The sequence below is a fragment of the Periplaneta americana genome, chromosome 6 (assembly GCF_040183065.1).
Source record: "Periplaneta americana isolate PAMFEO1 chromosome 6, P.americana_PAMFEO1_priV1, whole genome shotgun sequence".
NCBI lineage: Eukaryota > Metazoa > Arthropoda > Insecta > Blattodea > Blattidae > Periplaneta > Periplaneta americana.
In genome coordinates this window covers 50,566,367-50,592,475 of record NC_091122.1, presented here as the reverse complement: position 1 = coordinate 50,592,475, position 26,109 = coordinate 50,566,367, and the positions used below count along the sequence as shown (strand labels likewise).

Genomic DNA, 26,109 nt, shown 5'->3' with positions numbered 1-26,109 from the left:
AATTTTTTTTACCATTTTCACTGACATCTCTCCTTAATTTTGTTTCGTCATGTTTCAGTCAACAAGACATTGAAAACTTCAAAGCAGAAATAGAAAAGAGGCAGTTAAAGGATGAATCACCAGTCTCATCAGAAGAAAAGACTGACTGTGAGTTAGCATCTATTAGTGAGACAGAGAAAGCGACTGAGCAGTCCAGTTGAATAAGCATGGAAACATGACACTGTTCACATACAGTTGTAGTGGTCCAACAGGCTGTCAGATATCTGGAATATCTTGTTGAAATATATTGTTGTATGTATATATATAAATATAAAACACAAAAGAACTGAAAATTAATATTATAAGCATCTTGCATTTTTAAGAGGTTTTATTTTATAGGCTGCCTCAATTCCGCTGTGAGTTTGCTGGCAGTGGATCACATAATGTGTCGAACTGTTAGATTGACGGAAAACAACTTGGTGTATTATTACTTGTGTAATACAGCGTCTAATTTTTAAGTCTTTTATATTCCTTTCAACTTATTGGATTTGGGTCAACCATTGCTTTTGTTTTTTTTTCGATGTAGTCAAACAACGCATGCGTAAGCCTGGACTAAAATAGGCACGAGAGAGTGATACTTTACTCTGACGATATAAAAATGCCTTTGTGATAAATTGTATGTCATTGAAAGAAACAGAGACAGCCTGACATGCGAATGACTCGAGTAATATTGTTAAAAGGAATAAGAGGAGATTTTTTGATGCTTTGAAGACAATGGTATAAGTTACGGCACTATTATAATACGTATTGTCTCCTCAAACACATGGCAATATTTTATAAACAAGTGCTTTTCATATGTGGAACGTATCAGTGTGTTTCAATTTCCTTTGTCTCCCCACATTTTCAAGAAAGGGTGCTGATATAAATATATAATATATTTAAAAAAAAGATTAACAAGGGCCTAGTAAAGTACAGTATTTTTTTTAATACAATTACTGTCTAAAACCTAACATTTCTCATAACATTTTCTAAATACAACACATATAATAATGTAACATTATTATGATATTATGTTAATATTATAATAATATTGATACAAATATGTGTTGATATTCTATCCTTGTTAGTACAGTTTCATTACCACGTTTATTAATTTTGCTAGGTCATTTACATTTATTGGCAATGCAAAGTTAGCAAATAATTATTGGTTTCCATTGAATATTTTGTCTTATACTAAGCCAAAGAGGTGGTGTTTCATTGCATAAATATTGAAATAACGTTGTTCTTCCTAAATGAACTACGCGGATATTATTGCAGTGTTCATTTCGGTCCATTTGGTGTATTAAATTCATATTTTTGTTATAGTTCGTAAATGTTTACTTTTTTCTACACAATTGAAGTATGAATAATACTTCGTGTCTTTAATGCAGGGTTTTCCAAACATTCCCAGTGAAACTATTTGCATGACTTTAACTGTACTGTGCAAAAAAAAAACTATTAATGCTCGATCACGTACCTTTCTTCTCATTGTCGTTCTTTTTAACCGAGAATCAAAATATGAGGACAAAAAACAATAAAATTATGACTTTTGAACTGTACAAAATGAAGAAAGAGAGCATTGGATGTGTTGATAATTGTTAGTCATGAGAAAAATGTTTCCTCACGAAATTCTTATATTCGTCATAGTTTTTTTTTTTCTTTTGACATTGCGTAGTAATTACAGATGCCTTTTTTTCACTTGTTTTCAGTTATGTGTACATACTTACTTTGTTGTTAAAGTAAGAATCTGCATTCTGTGGTTATTTATTTCTAACCTCTGTTTAGAAAATTTAATTTACACATCTCTTCGTAAAGGATTTTATATTGTTTAAATATGAGATAATCCTTTCATATTGAGTAATTTGACCTGGAAACATCATTGCACTTTCTCGATATGTAAATTGTAGTTAACGTCTATCGTCCAAAATTATACACACACGTATATTCCAGTTCGGAAAACCCTGTTCTGTATATGACGAATCAGTTTTCAGATACTGTAAAAGTTGGAAAGCATTGTTTTGATTGTTCGTAAAAAGTGAATGTTGACTGATGATTATAATAAAAATATGACAAGTAGTGTAGTAAGTGTTAGATTGTTCAGTAGAGAATTAGAGACCTGATTTAATTAACGTTTTTTCTTAGTAGGCTGTAGATTTACAATTTAAAAAATCTAGTTTTATAGTTCTTTTGAATATTTCTTAGTGTTTGAAGTTTTGACATCAGTATAGTATTTTTGTAAGTACAGTAGACTTGTATTTTTCTGTTGAATAGAATGTACAGTACTGAATCCATTTAGTCGACATTCCATCAATAGTCAAAACATGAACACACACACACACATTTTAAATATAGAGCAAGCTGTGTCCATAGAAGATACCGTTAATAATTGGACATGACATACAAAATTTGCATTTTACCCATCCTGTCACTTAATCACGCGTATTTGTGCCATGTAGAAATGTTACAAGTCAGGTGGATGGTTCGACAAGTTTCGAGTATCTGCAGAGTTGTATTGGTTGTAGTACGTAGCATGAAAGTTCCTAGTTGCTCTGTGAGATATTGTAGAGGTGTATGTGTCGACATCATTATGTATACATGAAGAAGTACTACAAGTCTTTGCTAAGTAAAACTTGTTAGAGATTTGCATGAATTGTATGGCTTGGGTGAACCAAATCAACTGCACATATTTATGAATAACCAATACATTCTAGATGGTATTAAACACGAGGCACAAAATAGGTTTAGAACTGTCTTCTTAATTACATATGGATGTAATTTTCTTCTCATTTTTCTAGTAATCATACTTTTATATTATAGTAAAGTCTGCAGCTGGAATATTTAGTTGTTAATTTATTCAGTTACGGACTATTTTTGGATGTCGTGCAAATGTAATAGTAGTATATAAAATTAACACCAACATGGTTATTAAAGTGTCGAATCAAACTGAAACGTAACTGTGTGGTAGTGAGCATAAAAATATACTAAGGTAGTGTACAATTATTACATAATTTTCATATTTGTTACGAAATCATTTATGCAACAATTGAATGAATTTATGAGATGTAAAGAAACTACTTCCTTCTGTAAGATTTGTGCTGCGTATATAAGTACACCTACTGTATGAAGCTTACAGTGTATGAACTTTTCTTTATTTCATGAGCATATGTTACGTCAGAATTTGTAGATGGATTTTGGAGTTACTAAGGTTATATCTGAAACCTTAATTTTTGGGAGCTTTGGTTACCAGATACCAGGTTTGATAGAATACTCGTACTTCTGCACTAATATTGGAACTCTCTAAATAGTATGTTTTAAAAATTAATCCTTCTAGGCTTTTCTAGAAGAATTGATGGATTCCATTATCTGAATTGTGGCACTGGGTAAAATCTTGCAAAATAGTTTTAAAAATTTAATATGAACTTAATTCATTTCCGTATTTAATAATAACGATGATGATGATGATGATGATAATAATAATAATAATAATAATAATAATAATAATAATAATGCCACTATTATAAGGAGTAATACAGATTTATTTGTTCGACTTACTATAATATTACAGTACAAAGAATTGCATATATTAATTTATATTATGACTTCAGTAATAATTGAAGTCATTACAAGTCTCATTCTAAAAATATATATATTTTCTGTACTGGCATACTATTTTCTGTCAGTTTCCTCATACTTCTAAGGGTACGTACACGTTGAAGCGACGATAAACGATAAAAGAAGCAGCGATGCTATATCAGAGAGAATTGAAGCATGCATTGTCATTGAGGTGTGCATATTGGAGTAACGATAAAAGCGACGAAAAATATTGGCAAATTGATCAGTTGTGTATTTATTCGAGATACGTTATGTGGTCACAAGAACCAATCACAACACAATGAATTTATACTAGCTTTGGGATGAGAATCGAGTTCAATTTTGTACGTATTTAAGTTATATTAACCTTGAACCTGGCAGCTGATATTTCCTATATCTCTTCTTTCATTAAGTGGATGTATAGAATATCTTCTACTGATAAATCAAAATGTTCGCTTCCCGCGTCCTCATTGCTCCGATATGAACACTTGATTCTTTGATAATACGAAAGCATCGCTAGGTCATTTCTTTTATCGTTTATTGTTGCTCCAACGAGTACGTACCCTAAGACTGTTCTCAAGGACAAAAGAAGTAGGTTATATCTTATTACCGTACTTTAAATTTTGTATTACATAAAATCAGTTCAAATAAACTACAAATATATACGTTTTGAATGCTCGGATAATTAAATGTATTTTAGACATTTCATAAAGAAATCACGACAATTTCACCTTAAAATCTACAATTCATATAGACACAATTACAATATGACTGTCTTTCAATATATGTAATAATTTTTTTACATGTATTAACAGTGACCAGTTTATAAAAAGTATATAGGAAGAAGTTGAGTCCTTACAAGGATTGGAATATTTCTTATTTACCTTTTGAAAATGAAGGATCAGACTCTACTACACGAAGTAAAATATGGGGAAATGTTAATGATAAACTAAACCAAGAATATATTGGAAGTATTATTGCCTCCTCGACCTTATAGATCAGTTCTGAAAATGTATACTATGTTAAGGGACGATTTTAAAACAACTGGCCATCCTGTCATCAGGACCAGCAGTTAACTAAATGTTTATTTCAAGCAGACTTCTGCAGAAAAACTATTAATCTTCATTGAAAAGTGTTCTGTAACTAAACACGGGTATCTGGTAACCCATAGTGCACTAATGCGTAGGAGGTTAAGTAAGAGTTTTAAATGTTTTCCTGTCTTGAATAATTTGTGTGTGTGGGGCATGTGATACATCTCATCCATGGTTGTAGTTGTGATACGTCAAGTCTCGGGATTATTCTGTGGTGACACATATAGGGCCTTCAGTGATTCGTTCTCGAGATGGCTTGTTGCCATAGTCATCACACTGAACAATGGTGCTATTCTCATCTATTATATTTGGTGATAGCGGGAAGTGAGCAGTTAACAAAACAAAAAGCTTAAAGTGTGAATGAAGTTTTGATTGAGTCAATGAAATTTAAACAATATGTAGAAATGCTTTGATGTTGCTATGAATTGCAAAGTTTTAATTGAGTTGTTATAATATTGCTGTCTTCTGTTAATCTTTTCAGATGGTAACTAATATGTTTTGTTAAACTAGTCACTCGTTGTTGCACTTGTTAATATTGTTACATCATAAAGAATGGTCCATATGGTTCATGTAGTGTGCAATTCAGCCTTTATTAGCACCATTGTCTGATAGAAGCTGGCTGTTTCATTTATTATCATTTAATTTTTCTTAACACGTAGTACCATGTTGTGTTTCTCTGATGATTCACGTTAGGTTGGTGAATGAATCTCAGCATCGTCCACTTACATGGTCATTTCTTGTAGTCACTTTTAGCATTGCGGTGGAAGAATACATAGACAAGCATAGCGAGTTATGACAGCCATGCCATGTGAAGACTATGCAGACACTGATGCCAATATGGTTTCATTTTGTTAGAGATGTTGTCCACAGTTGAGATACTTAATGAATAAAAGTATGAGTTATTCTTTCTTTTCTATCATTAAACATTTTTCTTTGTTATACTTACTAAATGAACAACTATGGCCTGTAGCCTTTCCTCACTCAACATTCTACTCCCCATACTCCTCTCGAAAAGTACATACAGTAGCGTGCAAATTAATCCGAACACGACATATTTTTACATTTTCTGTCATTGTTGGTCTGTCGTTATTATTTTTTTTTATAATATGTGACATTTTGCCTGTCGTTTTGTACTTATAAGCATTTCAGTTGTGTTGAAGACTTAATACTGCAATCCTGTGTACATTCTGTCGTCTTCACAAATGCATACAACTCCACGAAAACGGTCTAAAATTATAACATTAGCAGAGCATTCTTCTATGACACAGAGGCAAATTGCTGCAGAATGTCACATCGGTTTGGCTACTGTTAATTCGATCATAACGATACAGGGAGACTGGATCCATCACACCCCAGAAAAAAGGAAACTGTGGCCGGAAAAGGAAGACTTCACCTGCAGATGATCGTTTAATTGTCAGGAAAAGTAAATTAAACCCTAGACTAACTGCTGTCGACTTAACCCGTGAGTTAATGGCTACCACTGGGGCGAATATTCACGTCACAACAGTGCGGCGTAGGCTTTTGGAAGCTGGACGAAGGGCTCGTAAGCCTATTAAGAAGCAACTGCTAACCCTTGTTATGTGCAAAAAACGCTTAATGTGGGCAAAATTACATCAACACTGGACAGTGAATGACTGGAAGAATGTACTTTTTTCCGATGAGTCTCATTTCGAGGACCACAGCCACCGTGTTTCTTACGTATGGAAAGGATCCGAAAAAGTAACAGCAGCTCATCTCCAACAAGCACCCAAATACCCCCCTAAAGTAATGTTTTAGGGTTGTTTTACACATGAAGGGCCTGGAGCATTAATACCTATCAAGGGAATGATGAATTCTGACAAATATATTCACTTATTGGAAACCAGAATCGTACCCCAGCTGCAAAAATCATTTCTGGATGGCAGAGGTGTGTTCCAACAAGACCTGGCACCATGCCATACGTCTCGAAAAACTACAGAATTCTTCAACAATAAGAATATTCAGGTACTCCCCTGGTCAGGCAACTCACCCGACATCAACCCCATTGAGAACTTGTGGTCAATTTGCAAAAGAAGAATGCAAAAAATGGATTGTTCTACAAAGGAGAAGATGATTTCTGCCCTCATTGGTGTATGGTTTAGCGATGAAGAAATGAAGAATATTTGTGGGAAATTAGTGGAATCCATGCCAAATCGTCTCAGAGCTGTTATTAGGAACAAGGGAGGCCACATAGATTACTGAGGTATGTCTTAGATCCTTTTTTTATCCCGTTTGAGTGTTTTTTGCATAAGTAATTACATTGTTCGGATTAATTTGCACGCTACTGTATTACTAAAGATTTGGTAAATTTGTTATATAAACAACTATCTTGTGTTAAAGTAAATTACTAATACAGATTCAAATAATACTGGGTGTTCATTTCAAAGTGTGTCATGACGTCACTGTTGTGAGTCAGCGATTTGAAGCGAGTTTCAGCTTTTATGTCTATGAAGTTGCCTATTAATCAAGGCGTTCAATCTGAACTTGAGAATGTGTACGGTATAACTTGAACGTTGTAGCAACAGATGGCTGTCTGTAAAGTCTGTGTGCTACCATAACCTCTTTCGAACTGTTTTTTGCGCGGGCAAGTCGTACGCAGGGTATTTATCATCGGTTGCGTACGGCAACATTCCATAACACAAATCAAATGCTCCGTGTTCATGTTGACCGTCCAAGTTAATGTCAACAAATACGTAAGTAATCGTCTTAACCCTCTCCACATATCCCGACAGTAAGAAAAAAACTCACCTCAGTACGTGTTTCCAAACAGTTCACATTCCTGGCACTACAGGTGTTACCGTACGTATCAGTAAGTACTCTTCAGAATGAACGCCGTACTTGCTAGGCAACTTCTCTGGCACATAAGTAATATGCCTCTGCGGAAGTGTAGGAAGATTGAATTCTCTAGGCTCATTGGCTAGCCACATGACAGCATACAGCGAGCCATGACACACTTTGAACTGAACACGCAGTACTTCCTTACTTATAAATAGCTTCTATAGAACTCTGAGGTTCATTGCCACCCTCACATAACCTAGCAATCATTTTTGTTGTTGCACTTTTTATTAATAATTACGTAAGGCACTTTGAAGCTTTAACATTATTTTAAATAATAAGTCTCAGTGGACACTCCAAAATAATCTAGTAAATAACTGAAGAAACTTGAAATTATTTTATTAAGAAATTTAATATGTTGTTATTGTTATCCAATGCTGGGCTTTGGCAATGAAGCCATTAGCGCTCTTGCTCTCCAATATTTCTCTGTGGTGTATCAAACAGGTAGAACTTCACAGGTTTGTAGATGTTCTGCAGTCATTTCTTCTTCTTTGTTGCATAGAGGACAATTTGGATTCGTGTAAATTCCTATTTTATGCAAGTGTTTGGTCAAATAATTGTGTTCCGTAAGCAGTCTGAATTTTGCTACTGCAGTTTTGCGTGGAATTTCTGGAATAATTTGTTTTTTTTTATTATTAAAATGTTCCATTTTTATCTTTGGCTTTGTTTAATATGTTGCGTAGGCTTCAAAGATTTGCATTACTGATTGCACAAAACAATTTATTATATACATCATGTATGTGTATGTTGTAAGGGAGAGGGTATGTCTTTTTTAAATCGAGGTATACTTACTTACAAATGGCTTTTAAGGAACCCGCAGGTTCACTGCCGCTCTCACATAAGCCCACCATCGGTCCCTATCCTGAGCAAGATTAATCCAGTCTCTACCATCATATCCCACCTCCCTCAAATCCATTTTAATATTATCCTGCCATCTATGCCTCCCCAAAGGTCTTTTTTCCTCCAGCCTCCCAACTAACACACTATATGCATTTCTGGATTCGCCCATACGTGCTACATGCCCTGCGATAGTGTAGGTGCAAAAAAAACAAATAAACGAAAAAGGTATATCCAGTGAGGGAAGTGAGATGGTATGCGACATTATGGAATACTGCCACTGATTTCTATGGCCAGAAAATATACAGTCATTGAAAAAAATGTGATTTGTTAATACATTTCTTCAAAGCAAAGAGTACTATCTGTTTACTTCGTAAATCTAAACCACAGCCTTCTAGAAATGTATTCAACGTGTACATATTTAGACACGTTTATTTGATAAGTCAACCTCTGGAATGCTTACAACGGTAGTATTTCAAGTATAGCTTGTTGCCAATTTAGTAACTGTCATTCTTGTTGTTGTTGCACTTTTCATAAATAATTAAGTAAAGCACTTTGAAGCCTTAACATTGTTTTAAATGTTAAGTCTCAATGGACATCGCAAAATAATCTTGTAAATAACTGAAGTAACTTGGAATTATTTTGTTAAGAAATTTAATGCGTTCCGTAAGCCTAAAAAGATTCGCGTTACTGACTACACAAAACAATAAATTTATTGTATACATAATGTAATGTGTATTTTAAGGGAGGGGGTATGCATTTTTTAAATCGAGGTATGGCAGGGGAAAATCTTGGGGTAACATACCGCCTCTAGTTTTTTCCCCACTTCCCTCACTGGGTATATCTGAAATAAATTAGCATAAACCTTATAGGAATTTTGTCGGGATCTCGGAGAAAAAGATTGTGTGAAAAACACGTAAGTATGAAATGTATAAAAGAAGTTTTACTGTATATAAATGATTTATCTCAGAGACAAATAAGGCTGTTCTACAAACGAGAAAAAAATATACTTTAATTCCATGAAATATAAGTATTTACATAGCACTATGTAATAAATCACTTAAGATTATTTTTTACATATTGCAGCACCTGATGGACAGCATCCCGCCCACTACTTCCTTCCAGCCAAGCCATTTCAATGTGGATTTCAGTGGTTACTCTTCGTACAGAAACCATTGTTTTCAAAATTAATGTTTCTTCAGCTTGCATGTCCACGTATGATGGTCCTTGTATAGCAAGAGAAAGCTCTGAATTGTTATTTTTTTCATCTTCCTTTTGACAACTGGCATCCTTGGGTTTCTCCAACTTCAAAGAATCGTTTCCTAATTTGGAAGTGTTTTCACTCGAAACATGAACACTGCATGTCTGACCTGTATTTGTTTGTAAAACTTCTCGAACGTCCGGTTTTACTCTTTTATTATTGTTATTTTCATAACTGGAGGTTAGACCATCATTCTTCCTTTTACACGATTCAAAATCATGTGATGATTTTGTTAAATCTGTAGGTACAAGGTCTGAATTACTTTTTATCTCTGTGCACAACCCTTCTTGTGTAGAGACAATAACCGTTTCATCGAATTTATTTTTTTCTGGCGTCTGCTGTGCTAGATTTTTTCGTTCCCGTCGTTTGCGACGTTGATGGCTCCAAGTATTTTTATGTGCTGATATCTCCAACACTATTAGATTCTCCTTTCTTTTTAATTCTTTATATTTGATCTAAAAAAAAAGAACTCATATCAATTCATAATCTTCATGAAACGTAATTTGACAGAGATACAGGTCACCAAAACTGTCTGATATATACAATATATAAACAATTCCTTGAAAAATGTAAAATTACAACTGAAAGGGATTAATATTAGAGAAAAGTATACACTTCATGTAACATTCTTAGCCTATTCAGAAGATAATTGCAAAGAAATATAACTAAATTAAGTGAAATACTACACATACAATATGTAACATGGAAATTTCACATAAAAAGACAAAAAGTACGGGAAGAAAAGGAAAATATATAGAATAATACAAAACTGTAATTAATAACAACTCTATAGAAAATGTGAATATAATAAAATATTTTGGATGCAGGTATTTCACCCTTTTAAAATATTGGAAAATCAATAAGATGAGAAGTAAAGCTAATATAATACAGTATCAGAATCAGCACTCCTATATGGTAGTGAAACATGGGTCATAAGAGCGCAAGATGAAAGAAGGTTGGTATCAACAGATATGAGATTCATGAGGTTAACAACGGGAATGACACTAAGAGATAGAATCAGAATTATGTTAAAGACAAAATCTAAAGGTGACACCATTAGTAGACGACATTAAAACTATTAGTTAAAATGGTGTTATGTCTAACAAGTGCCCCTTACATGTCTACCATTACATGGTTTTTTATATACAGTTCAAGAGAAACGCGAAATAGGATGTCTTAGAACTGCCAGAAGAAGAGTAATTTTCAATTTTAGTTACATAACACAATTTTGATGAAAGTAGTTATAATATCACGATGACAACATTAAAACTGCTGATGATAAAGCAGAACCACTTCGAAACAGCTGTATGCCATATTTAAAGTATATAATATGGTATAATCGAATAGAAAGAAACAACAGAATTATACATTCTCCACTGATATTATTTCAGAAGTGGATAATTAAAATTTGTTTAAAAAAGTCAATTGGTTATCCAAAAAGTTTGATTTATTCCGATTTTAATGTTTTCCAAATTGAACAAATATATAAATGTACACTATTAAAATATTATCATAAAAATTGTTAAATATATAAAGAAGAATCGCCGAAGAAATTTGACATGTTACACAACCACAGCACTAAATCTCAGTGAGTTATGGGCCAGGATTATACAGCTCCATTTTGATAATAATAAATCCAGAGCTAGATAATCTTAATAAATTTGAGAACAAAATTATACAAATAAGTTAACGGTATGGTTTGGAATGACTTCGGACTGTGTCATTGGTCCTGTCTTCATGCAAGATAGCATGAACAGTGAACGGCCAGTGGTCTTCTGATATGACAATGTTGACAACAGGACGGGGTTCCACCCCATTTCGCCATCGTTGTTCGTGTGTGGCTTGATGAACACTTTCCTGGGCGTTGGTTGGGTCGACAGGGACCACATGAATGGCCTGCCAGAAGTCCTGACCTCATGCCATGTGATTTCTTTTTCTGAGATTGAGCAAAACAAGAAGCGTATCGCACAAGGCCACACACTCTGGAGGAATTAGAGGAATGTATCAATGCTGTATTAGGAAATGTTCCACAGGAGTTTCTTCAAAAGACAGTTGATGACATACCATGACGTTTGCAATGCCTGGTTAACAACACAGGCGCGTATGTGGAATTTTAGTGTGTCATAGTGAATCTCATGTACTTGGGAACAGACCACTTCTTATTTTGTGTAAATCTATCTATTTTTTATAAAACTACAGTCATTTAAAATCAGACAGTGACTTCCCACCCACACTGTATATGTAATAATAACTACTAATATCTTTTATAACATATTTTAACACTTAGGTTTTAAAGTTTTTATTATAATAATAATAATAATAATAATAATAATAGTAATAATAATCTGTACCTGAAGTTGTGAGAACAAAGCTTTCAGATTACATGTGACAGCACCAACTGTGTAAGACAGAGGATCATCTGGCACTGGCACAACATATTTCATTGGTGGCTTCTCCTTTCTTCTGTTTGTTGGTACTGCTTCCAATCGAATTTCAGGCAGAAAGGTCCACGCAAGTCCCCACCGAGTTGTATGACCTTGACAAAATTCAGTGTGGGTGAAACTCGAAGCACCAATCTTTTCTAATTCAGACTTCAAACACTTCAGACTAGACTTATGCCCCACCATTGTAGTATAGACCCTGAAGATAGACAAAAAAATATATTATTGTAACAATAGTGGGATGGAACAGCAATGAAACTTTGTTAGGAATGGCAGATGCACAATGTTTCTGCCTTCCTAAAATTTAACTGACGAAATCTAAGTAAAATATAACACAGTGAAACGTTTCTTAATGATCAATCTTATCAAGCTAACACTTCTATTAACAGACTGAAGAATCGCAAATAATATCGATAAGTTGTAGACTAGAGTGTGTTCACAATATCTGTGTTCGTTTCGTTTGTAATATTAGAAAATTCGATCATGTAACACCATCACTAGAATTGTTGTCTTGGAATCCACTTAAAGAAGATTCTTCAACTTCCTCTTATTACTATTCAAAATCATTCATACCTCCGCACCCTCTTACCTAGCATCTCGTTTTGTTTATCTTTCAATATCTCGAACCCAGAACATGTACCTTCTCTCTATTCCTCTGCATAGAACATCATTCTACTCATCATCTTTCAGCATATCTATTCCACGCCTCTGGAATTCTCTCCCTGACCATGTCAGAGACTGTCGAACAATATCAAAATTCAAATTTAAATTAAAAAATCACATTCTAGTTCATGGAATTGCTTGTTAAATACCTGTCAGGTTGCGCAACTTCGGCTTAACCCATGACATATAATAAATATTGTAACTATACTGTTGTAAAGTTGACAATTAATATGTAATGTATTTATTATTATTATTATTATTATTATTATTATTATTATTATTATCAGTTATCACTATCATCATTGCTATCTCTGTTTTTCTTTCTTTTTTTCTTGTATTAGCTCGATGAGAGCTCTATAGTGTTCTTTTGACCCTGTTGACCCTCTATAGGGCTTTAATTTAATTTGTGTTATTTTTATCAGTGTTTGTATTTCTTTTTTGTATTTATATGTGCTATCTGGTAGGATGGAAGAGAAGGCTTTATGGCCTTATTCCTGTCAGATTAATTAAATAAAAAAAAAACTCCAACTTGAATTTTTTCTAAGTTCTCTGGTGAAGAAATCTGTGACAGGTTAGTTTAGATTTTGGTATGTCTTGCATATATGACTCCCTGACAGGTTATGTTAGGTTAGGTTAGACTTTTTGCCTTCCATATACTGAGTGAAGTGAAAATATGCGTTTCGCATTATATTTTCAAGTGTTCTACCACTTCATTTCACATATTAAATAATCACTTTTAGGTTATCTATACCGATCAATTTTTTACCTATTTTCTAATATGTTTTCAAATCAAATGACATCCTATACGAATTCTTTACATTCAAAACTACTTTCAGTCTGAAAATTAGACAATTTTTCCACTTTTTTCGTCAAAAAACCTTCAGTATCACGTGCTATAGAAACCCCCTGATTTTACAACTTTTTTTCAATAAAATGACTGAAAGGGAGTGTATTTTCGGCTTCTTTTAATAGGATTCTCCAACACCGCATGCTGTCAATATTTCTTTATGGACAATTCATGATATATTTGGGGAAAGGGTGTTTGCCAATAATGTGTGGCAGCCACAATCCCTTGACCTTACACCCTGTGACTATTATTGCTGAGGGACACAGAATGAAAGAATGTACGAAATTCACACGATCTAGATCAACTGAAAAACAATATCCAATAGGAAATAGTTTCTGTAATGTGATGTAAACTGCAAAATATTACTTCGGCCTAGAATTTTTTAACCTCGTGTCAAAAATTGTAGAAAAATGAGGACAATTTCAGCACCTTCCTGGATAAATGTTGTTGTTGTCGTTTTCTAATGCCAGGCATTTGACAATAAAGTCATTTGACCTCTTGCACTCCAATATTTTTCAAAGATATTATCATGACGAGCCACTGAAGCACAGATTTTGAGGTGTTCCGAATCCATTTCTTGGTTTGAGTTGCACAATGGACAGTTAGGGGACTGATATATTCCAATTCTATGCACGTGTTTGGCCAAACAATCATGGCCTGTTGCCAATCTAAATCCAGCTACAGACGATTTTCGTGGTAAATCGGGAATTAACTGTAGATTTTGATGCAGAGAGTTCCATTTTTTCCCATGGGATTGAGTTATCAAATTTTGTTTGTTGAAGTCTAAGTATGTCGATTTAATAAATCTTTTCACAGAGTAATATGTAGATTTAGTAACAGGTCTGTAAGTAGCAGTGCTGCCCTTCTTTGCTAAAGCATCCGCATTCTCGTTTCCCAGGATTCCACAATGGGATGGTATCCATTGGAATACAATTCTTTTATTGAGTGATATTGAGAGAGCATTTTAGTTATTTCTGCTGTTTGAGATGAAGGTGTGTGTTTAGAGACTATTGATAGAATAGCTGCTTTGGAGTCTGACAATATAACTGCATTTTTAAATTTACTGATGTGGCATAGAAGATTCCTGAGACTTTCACTTATTGCAATGATTTCTCCATCAAAACTTGTTGTTCCATACCCAAGAGATCTATAAAGTGAGAAGAGACAGCACGTAACACCTGCACCTTGTTCTCTGGAGATCAAGGATCCGTCAGTGTATAAATGAAGCCAGTTTTGTGGAGGGTATCTAATATTAATTGTCTCTAAAGACAACTGTTTTAGTATTTCAGTGTTTACTTCTGATTTCAGTATTTCTTCTGTTAAATTTAGATTATATTCCATATTTAATAGAGTTAAAGGGTTTGGTTTAATTTGTAGGTTTTCTTTTAAATTTGGGATATTGATTTTCTGTTTTAATTCTTGAACAATGGATATGAAACTTTTTTGAGTTTTCAATCTACAGAGAGGCCTGTATGAATGCCAATTGTTTCCTGGTAATCTAATAAGTTTTTCATATTGAATCAGTGCTTTTTCTTCTATTGTCATTTTGATGCTGTTAATATTAGTGAGGAATCTCATAGAATCTATTGGAGTTGTTTTGATTCCACCAGTAATGAGTCTGAGAGCTTGGTTTTGAACATATTCTATTTCGTTTATGAAAGGTGAAGTAATTAAAATTTCTCCGCAGTATGTCAGCACTGGCTGTATAAACATTTTGTATGTAGTGTTCAAAGTATTCCTAGAGCATCCCCATTTCTTTCCTGCTAGTCTTTTTAGAAGGGAGAATCTTTTACGAGCTTTTTCAGAAATGTATTTCAAATGGTTGCTCCATGTTAACTTACTATCGAAAATAACTCCAAGATATTTGGATTCATAAGTCCTAGGAAGGTGCTGGCCATTGTATTGGATATTGAATTCTCTTTCTTTTTTACCAAGTGAAAATATTTGGTAGTTACTTTTGCTTAAATTGAGTGTCATCAAATTTGATGTATTCCATTCATGTAGTTGATTTAGAGCTTTAAGAGCAGAATTTTGAATTTTGTCTCTATGTCTGTAAGATCCGGAAGTCCACAAAACTATATCATCTGCAAATAGTGCTGTTTTCATGTTTGATTCCTCTAACAGGGAGGGTAAGTCATTTATATAAATATTGAATAAAGTTGTGCTGAGGACAGCGCCCTGAGGTAGACCTCGATATGTTTGTCTGTAACTAGAAAGTGAGTTATTGAATTTAGTGGCAATGAATCGTTGACTATGGAATTCTGATATCCATCTGAACATATTGCTGGAGATACCTAATTTCTGGAGTTTTAGTAATAATTCACACAATCTAGATCAACTGAAAAACAATATCCAATAGGAAATAGTTTCTGTAATGTGATGTAAACTGCAAAATAGTACTTCGGCCTAGAATTTTTTAACCTCGTGTCAAAAATTGTAGAAAAATGAGGACAATTTCAGCACCTTCTTGGATAAATTAAGTGAATAAAACACTTTGTAATCGTAGACAGCCATGATGGATGGCTATTGAAATGTGGAAAATGTGACAGGTAAAGTGACATGAGCAAATGTATGGCACTATTAATTAGAGATATCTAAGAAATTCTTTCATTATAAAAAAGAGAAAAGTGTATTCTACGTATAAAGAAGAAAATAAATAGAAAAATGTCATTTTTTTATTTTTACAGGTATATCTCTTCCCTTAAAAGGAGGAGGGATGTTTGAAAAAAATATTTCCCATATCATATTATCATGTGTTAAGTTGAAGAAATTTTCATCAATCTCAGATAAGGAAATTTCTAAAGCATGAAGAGTTTGAATGTAAGCAAACAAGTACAATGCAAGTTTGGTTTTCGAAAATTTGAAAATAGGATTATAGTTTTTTCAGAAACATGATTAATTCGGAGAAATGTACGGGAATCTAATAAAACATACAGTATAGTACAGTGATTATCGTCATGAAGGAGTTTTTAAGTGTTATGGCCTAAATATGATGACATTATAAACCTTTCACCACAGTATGAATCAAGCTAAAGCAGAAGGTTGTAATTGCTTACCTCACAGTGTTTCTCAACGATCCACTTTCCTCGATCATTTGTTTTATAAATGCAACCTCTCCACCACTGACTACTACTTCAGTCAATGAACCAGTCTTCCCATTGTGAGGAAGTGTTCGTGTGCCAGTTCGAGACTTGTTACAAGAATCTGTCTCTTTTTCATTGCTGAAGAATGGCGGATTGCACATTGTGAAGCTATACACACAATCTTCATCTAAGGCACCCTTCAAGATGGTACCTTCCTCAACTATTTTCACTGTGGAAGATGTAAAGAAACTTCAAAAATTATTTTAGGCTACTCTAGAAAACGAACAGAATTCAGAAAAGACAGATTCGACGAAGTGTAAGAGAGAGAGAGGAAGACAACAAAGAAAGTAGTAAAAATATTTCATTGCCAATTCAACCAATCTAACACACTCACTTCTGTTGGCAATGTTACCAATCAATAACAGTTTAAAATCAAGCAGTTCAGTCATCATGTCACGTTTAATATTCTTGACAGAAGCAACTTAGGCTTAAGGTGAGACCAGAGGTCAAATTTTGAGAAAAAAATTCAAAATTTGGATTTTTGTTCCAAATAATTATTGGGATTTTCTGCGTAATTTGATATATACTTTACTGAAAAATTCTAATTGTAAGTTCTTTTAATTACCTACGTAATAGTTTTTATGTGTAAAACTACTTTTTTTTTCTCACCCAGCACTATTGCATAAAAATTTGTTGTTGTTGTTATTTTCTAATGCTAGGCGTTTGACAATAAAGTCATTTGACCTCTTGCACTCCAATATTTTTCAAAGATATTATCATGGCCAGCCACTGAAGCACAGATTTTGAGAAAAATTTTACCTTAATGGTACTCATTTTATATTGGAGTGAAAATGGCAAGTTGTAGCCAATTTAAGTGAACACCATATTTTAACGTTTTGGTGGCTACTTAATTCACACACAACCCCCAGAATGTCTGGAGGACCACACTTGCTGTTGGTCGACGGGTCCATTGGACCTAGCTGGGAGATCTTGCTGATCACCAGCTTTCCCTCCTTAAGGCACTGGAGGACGATTTTAGTGCCTAGTGTCAGCACTAGGAACAGCAAAGTAGAAAGAGGAGGAAGGAAAGGGAAATGAACCCAGAGGCCTCGAATGCTCTAATGCCGTCGGGGTCAAAGAAAGTAAGAGTTCAGTCAGAGGACTGGATAGGAAAGGGTAAAGAGGGAATTAGGTATTGAATAGAGGAAAATTATACCAAATTCAGTCATTAACTCATCAAGCTGACCAGTGCTAATGGATGAGTACCCCTCCCTTTAGTTCAGCTTGTAAAATTATGCTTACTAACAGCTGCACCACGGGAAGGTAGGGATGGGACATTGGGTATTTGTCCAGGTTGGTTCCTTAAAGCCTTCAATGGGAAGGATTAATGGCTCTCCCCCCTGTATCCGACAGATACCCTTTTGCAGCCATTGCATAAAAATATAAACATATTTGAAACTACTCCTATTTAGTAAAAAATGTTGAGATTTGTCGTGTTTTGTAGCTGAATGTTTGTTTCACAAATTGACAGCACTGTTGAAAAGACTGTAATGGTTGGTTTTGTTATGAATTTTCATGACAAGTTTAGTATTACTGTGTTTTGAAAAATGTAAGTTTTTTTAATGTTTACTTTGTTGCTCATTTTCTGGAAAGTAAAAATTCACAACATATGTACCTTTAAAATTATAAATTACTATTTTCACAAAGTACATTTACTAAATAAGAGCTCAACAACTGTAAGATAATAAAGATCAGTCAATTTTTGGAGAGATATCTACAATATTTTCTGAGATAAAGATATGTACTTAATTATCGTAATTGCTCGCGTACTTTGCGCCACCGCATATTTTACGCACCCTAAATTTTAAAGGATTATTTTGAACTTTAATTTTGCTCCATGTATTTTCCACACACATTTTACGTACAGTTTTTTTCAGTGTAGTATGAATGTTTCTTCCCTAAATTCCATTGCCAATACTTGCACTCCACGGCATTGTTCATTGACCAGTACCCAACTCAACTGCCTGCTTCACAAAAAACCCTAAATAACGTTACTTTAACACTGATGCTTGTCCTTGTAAATTACCTCTAAGGATAATAATAATAATAATAATAATAATAATAATAATAATAATAATAATAATAATAATGTTTTATTTTCGCTGGCAGAGTTAAGGCCATAAGGCCTTCTCTTCCACTCAACCAGCCTTAATCAATACAATACATAAATTTAAATTACAAATATTTACACTACACTTAAAAGGTTCTCCAGCAATATTCTTCACTACATATTTATTTAAATTTAGATAAATCTATTAAGGTATAGTAGTAACTTAATTTATGAGCTAATTAAATTTAATGAATTATAATTAATTTAATGTTTGAAATAGCTAGTAAAATGATGAAAATTAATTTAATATAAGCTTACTAGGAGAATATATATATATATATATATATATATATATATATATATATATATATATATATATATATTTCTATTTCTATAATGAGAATATTAATGTAATTGCCATTAGAGGTTTTGTAAATCTATTTAGAGAAATTAATGATAATAATAATAATAATAAGAATGGACAGATGTTAGTTTCATTATAAGTAACTAATATTAATCAGCAATTAATCTGTTAAGTAAGAATTTATGTAATTTTGACCTAAATGAAGTTATTGTCCAACAACCCCTTACATCACTCGGAAGCGAGTTCCAATTTCTAGCAACTGAAACTGTATAGGATGAAGAATATAAAGATGTCTTGTGGTAGGGCATAATGAGTAAATTGTTATGATGAGATCTTGTACTTAGCTGATGATATGTGGATAAATTTTGAAAACGAGAAGCCAAATAGATTGGGGTAGCGGTGCGCAGAATTTGAAATAAGAGAACAAGAGAATGCAGGGCTCGTCGATTGCTTAGCCTTAGCCAAGACGGAGTTTGGAAAGACGGGGAAACATGATCATACTTACGAATATTGCAAATATAACGGACACGCGCATTATGCACACGTAGCCTGCTGCTCAAATTTGCATTTAGGTTACTTAATATAATATCGCAGTAGTCAAAGTGTGGCATCACAAGTGTTTGTACAAGGATTAATTTTAATTTATCAGGAAGAAAGTGCTTCAGTCGCTTTAATGAGTGAATAATGGAAAATATTTTTTTGGAAGTGTGATTCACTTGTTCATTCCATTCCAGGTGACAATCCATATAAATGCCAAGGTTCTTCACAGTCGTACTGTATGGAATAGTAGTATTATTTACAATTATCGCTGGCAAATTTTGTTTGTCACACTTCGATCTTTGATGTAGTGACTGTGACAAGTTTTACTGTTTAACAAGTATCGTGCAGTTGTAATTGCAACATGAGGAATGCATCGATCAACCACCTGTAGGCCTATAAACTCTCACAATGTGCTCAATTAAACACTAGGCCTACCTATTGAGAATGCTACGTCTGCTATGTACTTTGCATTCATTATGATTGTCATATATCCAATTTAATTATTATTTATAATTAAGATTACCAGTAGTCTTAGGTGAGAAAAAAACTGTATTCTTAATTACTATATACTTGAATAAAACCCATATCAAGAAGTCTAATTTTAAAAATTCGCATATTTTACGCAGCCCAATTTTTCAAACAGCTAGAATAGATTAAAAAGTGCGCAAATTACGCGAGCAAATACGGCATATATATGTACATATGTGTCCAATGCCTACCCACTTCACTTATATGATTCAGTTTCCGCATATTGTGGGCAGATAGAAGGATTGTGACCCATTTTCAAGTTGCACACCACTTCAGCAGGCCACGCTGTGCATTATGTGTATGTGTGGAGAGTTATATCGTGTACTAGGGTGAGTGTATGTATAAGTGTTCGTGTAAGTGTAATGTAGAGGAGGCTGATGATGATGAGGAAGCGAGAAGGGGAAACTTAGTGTCGGTATGTAATCTACTCCTGTCAAATAGAACCAAGGGAGCTGCCAGGCATAACGTCCCTGTCTGATGGACAAATTACTATCAACAGTGACATATGTCTTCTTTTTATATTAACTGCGAAGAGATGTGGGATTTAACCCAAGCATATTGGTGCACAATCTAGTGATTAGAAGTAATGCACTGGCACCTCTCATAGTCCTCAGATAGAAATTTGGTACACGGAAATCTTTGACCCCGCCAGGAATCGAACCCGGGCCAGTTAGTCTGGAAGCAGACGCGCTAACACAGAACTAAGGCCCGTAACACACTTGCAGAGTTTTCTCCAGCGAGAAATGTGTTGCGAGAAAATTAAAAAATTGATAACATGGATTCAAATGGACGTCCACACACTGGAAGAGATTCTCGCTCGAGGCAAAAACCTCGCGCAAGTTTCTCCCTGGAATCGGTAGCTGAGCGAATTTTCTTGACACATTTATCAAAGATGTTTGACATTTATACTCTTTATGACGATTGAATGTAGAAAAAGATATCACAGGTGGCGATGAATTGTATTGTTTTTATTTGAAAATGAGGAAAGATGGCTGATAATTGCAGTCAGAAACTTATCGAACTTGTAAGATGTCACCAGTAAGCCTATCTATATGATACACGGGATAAAAACTATAAAAACACGAAACTTAAAGAAGAAATCTGGAGATTATCTGAAAATAAATAGGGCTATATTTCATTTTGATGAGATTTAATAGTATTAATTAAACATTTGAAATAATGTATCTATATGTCATAACAGTTTACATAATTTTAATCACAACATAGCAAAGGATCCTTTATCATATCATGAATGGCAAAAAACTGTGGTCCATTGAACCTGAAATAACGCCTAAACGTATCATCATTCAAATCGAAACTAGTGTCCAAAACTCGCCCTTATTTTCGTAAGATACAATGCGATTTTCAGATATTTCTGGCTTTAATTTTAGGCCTACTTTTTCTTTTCATTAACAAAATATGTTCATGTAACTCCATTTCCTCATCACCTAAATACTCAGATTCAACATAGCGTTCGTACGTAATTTGTAAAGTACGACAATATACTTACAGGTTATATATTTAAGTACGACAATATACATAAATACATAACCTATAATATTTCTCCCAACGAGTCATTACTATAATCAGAAAACTGCTTTCTGCATGAAGGCAGTGCATAGATGATCATAGCGAGATGTGATCTGTGATAGCGAGAACTCGCCAAGTGTGTGGAGGAAGGCTCTTCGCCTCTTTCTCGCAACACATTTCTCACTGGAGAAAACTCTGCAAGTGTGTTACGGGCCTAATTCAGCAGACGCTGGTACTTTATTATTATTATTATTATTATTATACTTATTACAGTACATTAAAATTTTGGGGCATGCTTCCGAACAGGGGCAGCAGCATTTCCTCATAAGGTTAGAGCCCAGTTTAGGTGTGTGTGTATTAATCGAAAATTAAGGACTAGAAAGTATTGAGAATAGGACGTATGTTTATATGATATTTTTTTCGATTAATACACACACCTAAACTGGGCTCTAACCTTAGGGGAAAAGCAGCTGCCCCTGTTCGGAAGCTCACCCAAATTTTGCTAAATTGTTACAGTAATTGAAACATGTTCTTGGGTTCATGTCCACTGACAGTCCCAACTTACAAACAAAAGAAAATGACAGATATACAAGAATATAAAATTGTGATGTTCCTGTTACAAGTTCAGTCTCAAGTTACTATATCTTTTCCTTCTGAGTCTTCTCTGTGCTGGGTTTTACTAAATTTAACACTGGTATTATAGGGTCTCTGATCTCACCTTAAGTTCATGAAAAGTCAGCCACATATAACACGCATCAACTTAGCAAAGGAATTAGGTTCACCAGTTTCAACCTTAAACAAAATAAAGATGCATAAAATTAAACATTTTACAGTAAAGTGAAAGCACTGAACAAAGCAGGAAGAAGTTATAAACTTCGAAATACAAGAAAATCGAAACAGTGCTGCTAAAATGGTTCCGTCAAAAACATGAAACGAATATTTCTGCTGTAGGTCCAGGATTAAAAAAAAAAAAAAATCTGAAAAAATAGTTTTAAGATAAATACTGACTTCACAGCATCAACTGGTCCAATCAATCAATTCAGGACACAATATAGTTATGAATATAAAACAAAAAATGGGTTGGCAAAAAAGTTTATATCCACAGATGGTTCTGTTATTGCATACCGGTAGTTATCATTTCATGTATCCCCAAATTATCAATACATACAGTAAAACCTTGGGTTACGAGCATAATTCGTTTCGAAAAGTGCTCTCAATCCAAAACACTCGCATATCAATGCGACTTTCTCCATAAAAAACAAAGCAGACTCAGATTAATTCGTTCCACAAACTTTTATTCATATAAAATACAGTAGGCCTATAATTTTGGTAAAATTCAATACAATAGTGCAACACAATAGCACATTATGCAACAGCCTATAATGGTAGTAATTAAGACGCGAGTATGTTTGTCTATGAAACGAGCACAGGCGAGTTTCATAATTTTCATACGAGCGTCTTAATTACCATTATAGGCAAGTTTCATACGACTTTTTATGCTCGACCATATTTCTAACTTGAAATTATTATGTTATGGTTATCTAAGTGAAGAGTGGAACTGACCTTCTAAATTGTGAGATGTGCGCAGACGCGAAAGTATTGATTTTTTCCGAGGGACGAATGTCATTGACTTTGATATAATCTAGAGAATAACATGAACATTAATATTGATATAACCTGGAAATTGATTTAGAATTGAAAAACGAGATGACAAATTTAATTTATTTGAATATTATTTACAATTGACGCTAATTATTATAGTAACAGAATATAACCTTCTGCGACAGTATTGGATTTCCAGCCTCCGTGACGTTTCACTAATTGTCTTTCGATTGCATATCCGGGAATAATCGATACTTGCGGTTTTATAATGGTACAATGGTGATTTCTCATAGGCTGAACAACTGAACTATAATGAATAGGTGTACTTTACTGAGGTGCATTAAAGGGCTACTACCAGGTGTATAATTACTACATTTCGGCATGGTCGAGCATAAATTACTTTACTATATTTTATTTTTCAGAGTCTTTACCCTGTTTTACTGCTTAGTAAACTTCTTGAACATTTAAAGAAAATATTTTCACTATCGCTAACAGAATCACTTCTGACTGCTTGACTGACGAATCTTTTGCTTTGACTAAGAACCTATCCAATGACACCTGCCCTGCTTTTGTCTCGTTTTGAGGATTTTGCAGAAATGTGATAATGCGTTATAGTTCAACAGATTTATCGCACACACTGCTACAACCTTATCAGGGTGGTGAATTTGAACAAAATTTTGTACTGCTTCCCACTTTTTAATCTCATTTGAAGTGAGGAATTCGTCTGCTCTTTTCTCCTTTTCCTCCAGACGAGATCCCCTCCATTGCCTTTTGCTGTTGCTTGCAAGCGAAGCAAGTTATGTACAAATCATGCTGCTCGTATTGCAAGACATCACACGTTTATCAAACAAAAAATGTTTCCTCATTGTTCACTCGTTTTGCAAAACACTCGCAAACCAAGTTACTCGTAATCCAAAGTTTTACTGTACTTCAATTTCAATTATGATTATATTGTAATTCCGTTACACTTTGTAGTTATTTTTAAATGTGTTCCCTCATAAGAAGTTTAGAAGTTTTGCAAAATATCTTAAGCGGGAACCATTGTAGGTTTAATGTATTTCAACAATTATGAATCAATATAGGCCTACTTACGTGCATCGTATAGATTAAATTATTAACATGTCTCTATCCAAACTCAGCTACATTTCATACTTAACTTACCTGTTACGTCATCTTGGAGACAATTTGACTCCACGTTCTTTCTTGCAAAATTTGCACTTTCGAGATCCAACTCTGTTGCTAGCATTTTCCACTTCTTTGTTTTGGCTGCTAAAAGTGGGTATATACATGACGCACCTGTGCCTATTAAAAATGTGACAAAAAATAGGCCTACAATGAAAATTATAGTAGTTACTACTACTGTTACTAGTAGTAGTAATAGGCATAATAATAATAATAATAATAATAATAATAATAATAATAATAATAATATCGGTACATATTTAAGAGAATAATCCGAAAACTCTTCCTATTTATCGTGCAAGAATTAAAATTTTACATTTTATATCAGCTATGTGAAGATGTGAATTCTTAATAATATGGTGACGTCAAGATATACCATAATCACTCATGGTATTATTATAAAACTAATGAGTATCCCTTAATTTTAATCCCTTGTAAAAGTTAACACAGCCACCACTCTTTCACATGTAATAGACATATACCCTAGTTTTATATTAATTTCGAATTATAAATGTTACTGAGAGACAATGACATAATAATTTAGTGGTAAAGAAGAATAGTAATATGAAAACGGTAGCTAATACTGAAGTGTCAAGGAAAACCTGTTGCTCATGACTGAAAAGTTACAATAATTGTGTCTCCCTTTTTATAAACAAGAAATAGGCCTACCGATAGAAGAGAGATCAGTACTGATATTAACACAGTATGACTATGCCTAACATATAACAGTTACTTGTTCAAGCTAGAGTAGTTTAACTCAAAATTCATAGGCTATTAATATTCTTGACGTGTGACTTATTCAGTAATGTAGTTCGTGCTTGTAATGTTATTCGACAGACAAATTACGGGATTTTCTAACAATACTTGATATATACGAACAAATTAAATGGTGCATAAAATATTGGATGAATTATAGATAAGTTTTACCTATGTCAACTCCTTTTATTTGTTCTTTGGAACATGCTGCCGTTTGGATCAAATCTTCTATCCAGAGCAAGTAGTTAAGACGTAAAGGCAAAGTTGGCACCAGCCGATTTGGAGGTATGCCCACCTGTAGTCCGAAATCTTTATGAAGCAAAGTCGTAGTTAGAGAACGAAGAGCTTCTTGGTTCTTGAAATCAATTGTCATCTTTCCTGTAATATCCTAAGAAAAATAATAATTTAGTAGCAATAGCAGGATAGAATGTGTAGCCTCACTAGTCACTACACTTTATCAGTAGTCAATTAATTGAAGTTACGGTCTTCTATACTGAGAATCAAAATAAGGTACTGCATTTAATTCTACAGATATCACTACACTACATTTTTATTTCTAAACACAAATATTAGGGTATCTACCTGTTTTGCGTATTTCCGAAATTCTGGGTATAAAATAGCCAACTCCTTAAAGTTCGGGGGATTTTTATATATATTTCGAGGATGCATATATTTATTTTGTGACATCCTGCAATTAACAAACACAAGCAATTATTTCTGAAATAATACAGCAGTAAACGAATTAGGTTATAACATATCCACCCTCATGTATAATGAAAACATGTGACGTTCATAGCAGCAATGGTTGACCT

The 26,109-nt window shown here is 33.8% G+C and overlaps 2 protein-coding genes across 4 annotated transcripts in view; one reads left to right on the top strand and one right to left on the bottom strand.

Moving 5' to 3' along the window:
- clu (clustered mitochondria protein homolog) overlaps positions 1-5,624 on the top strand; it is a 238,153-nt gene extending 232,529 nt beyond the window's left edge. For all 3 annotated transcript variants that reach the window (XM_069828090.1, XM_069828091.1, XM_069828092.1), the window contains exon 22: positions 59-5,624. In XM_069828090.1, the coding sequence (XP_069684191.1) occupies positions 59-200 (142 nt within the window). In that variant the 3' untranslated portion in view covers positions 201-5,624. The remainder of the gene's footprint in view (positions 1-58) is intronic.
- A 3,687-nt stretch (positions 5,625-9,311) lies between these two features.
- Positions 9,312-26,094, bottom strand: LOC138701324 (U6 small nuclear RNA (adenine-(43)-N(6))-methyltransferase). Its single transcript, XM_069828089.1, has 6 exons — positions 25,880-26,094; positions 25,469-25,685; positions 24,521-24,661; positions 16,659-16,914; positions 12,003-12,291; positions 9,312-10,106 (listed from the first exon to the last, which is right to left on the bottom strand). Exons 1-6 carry the CDS (start codon positions 25,982-25,984, stop codon positions 9,447-9,449), a joined length of 1,668 nt encoding a protein of 555 aa, XP_069684190.1. The 5' UTR covers positions 25,985-26,094; the 3' UTR covers positions 9,312-9,446.
- Between the last annotated feature and the right edge of the window lie 15 nt (positions 26,095-26,109).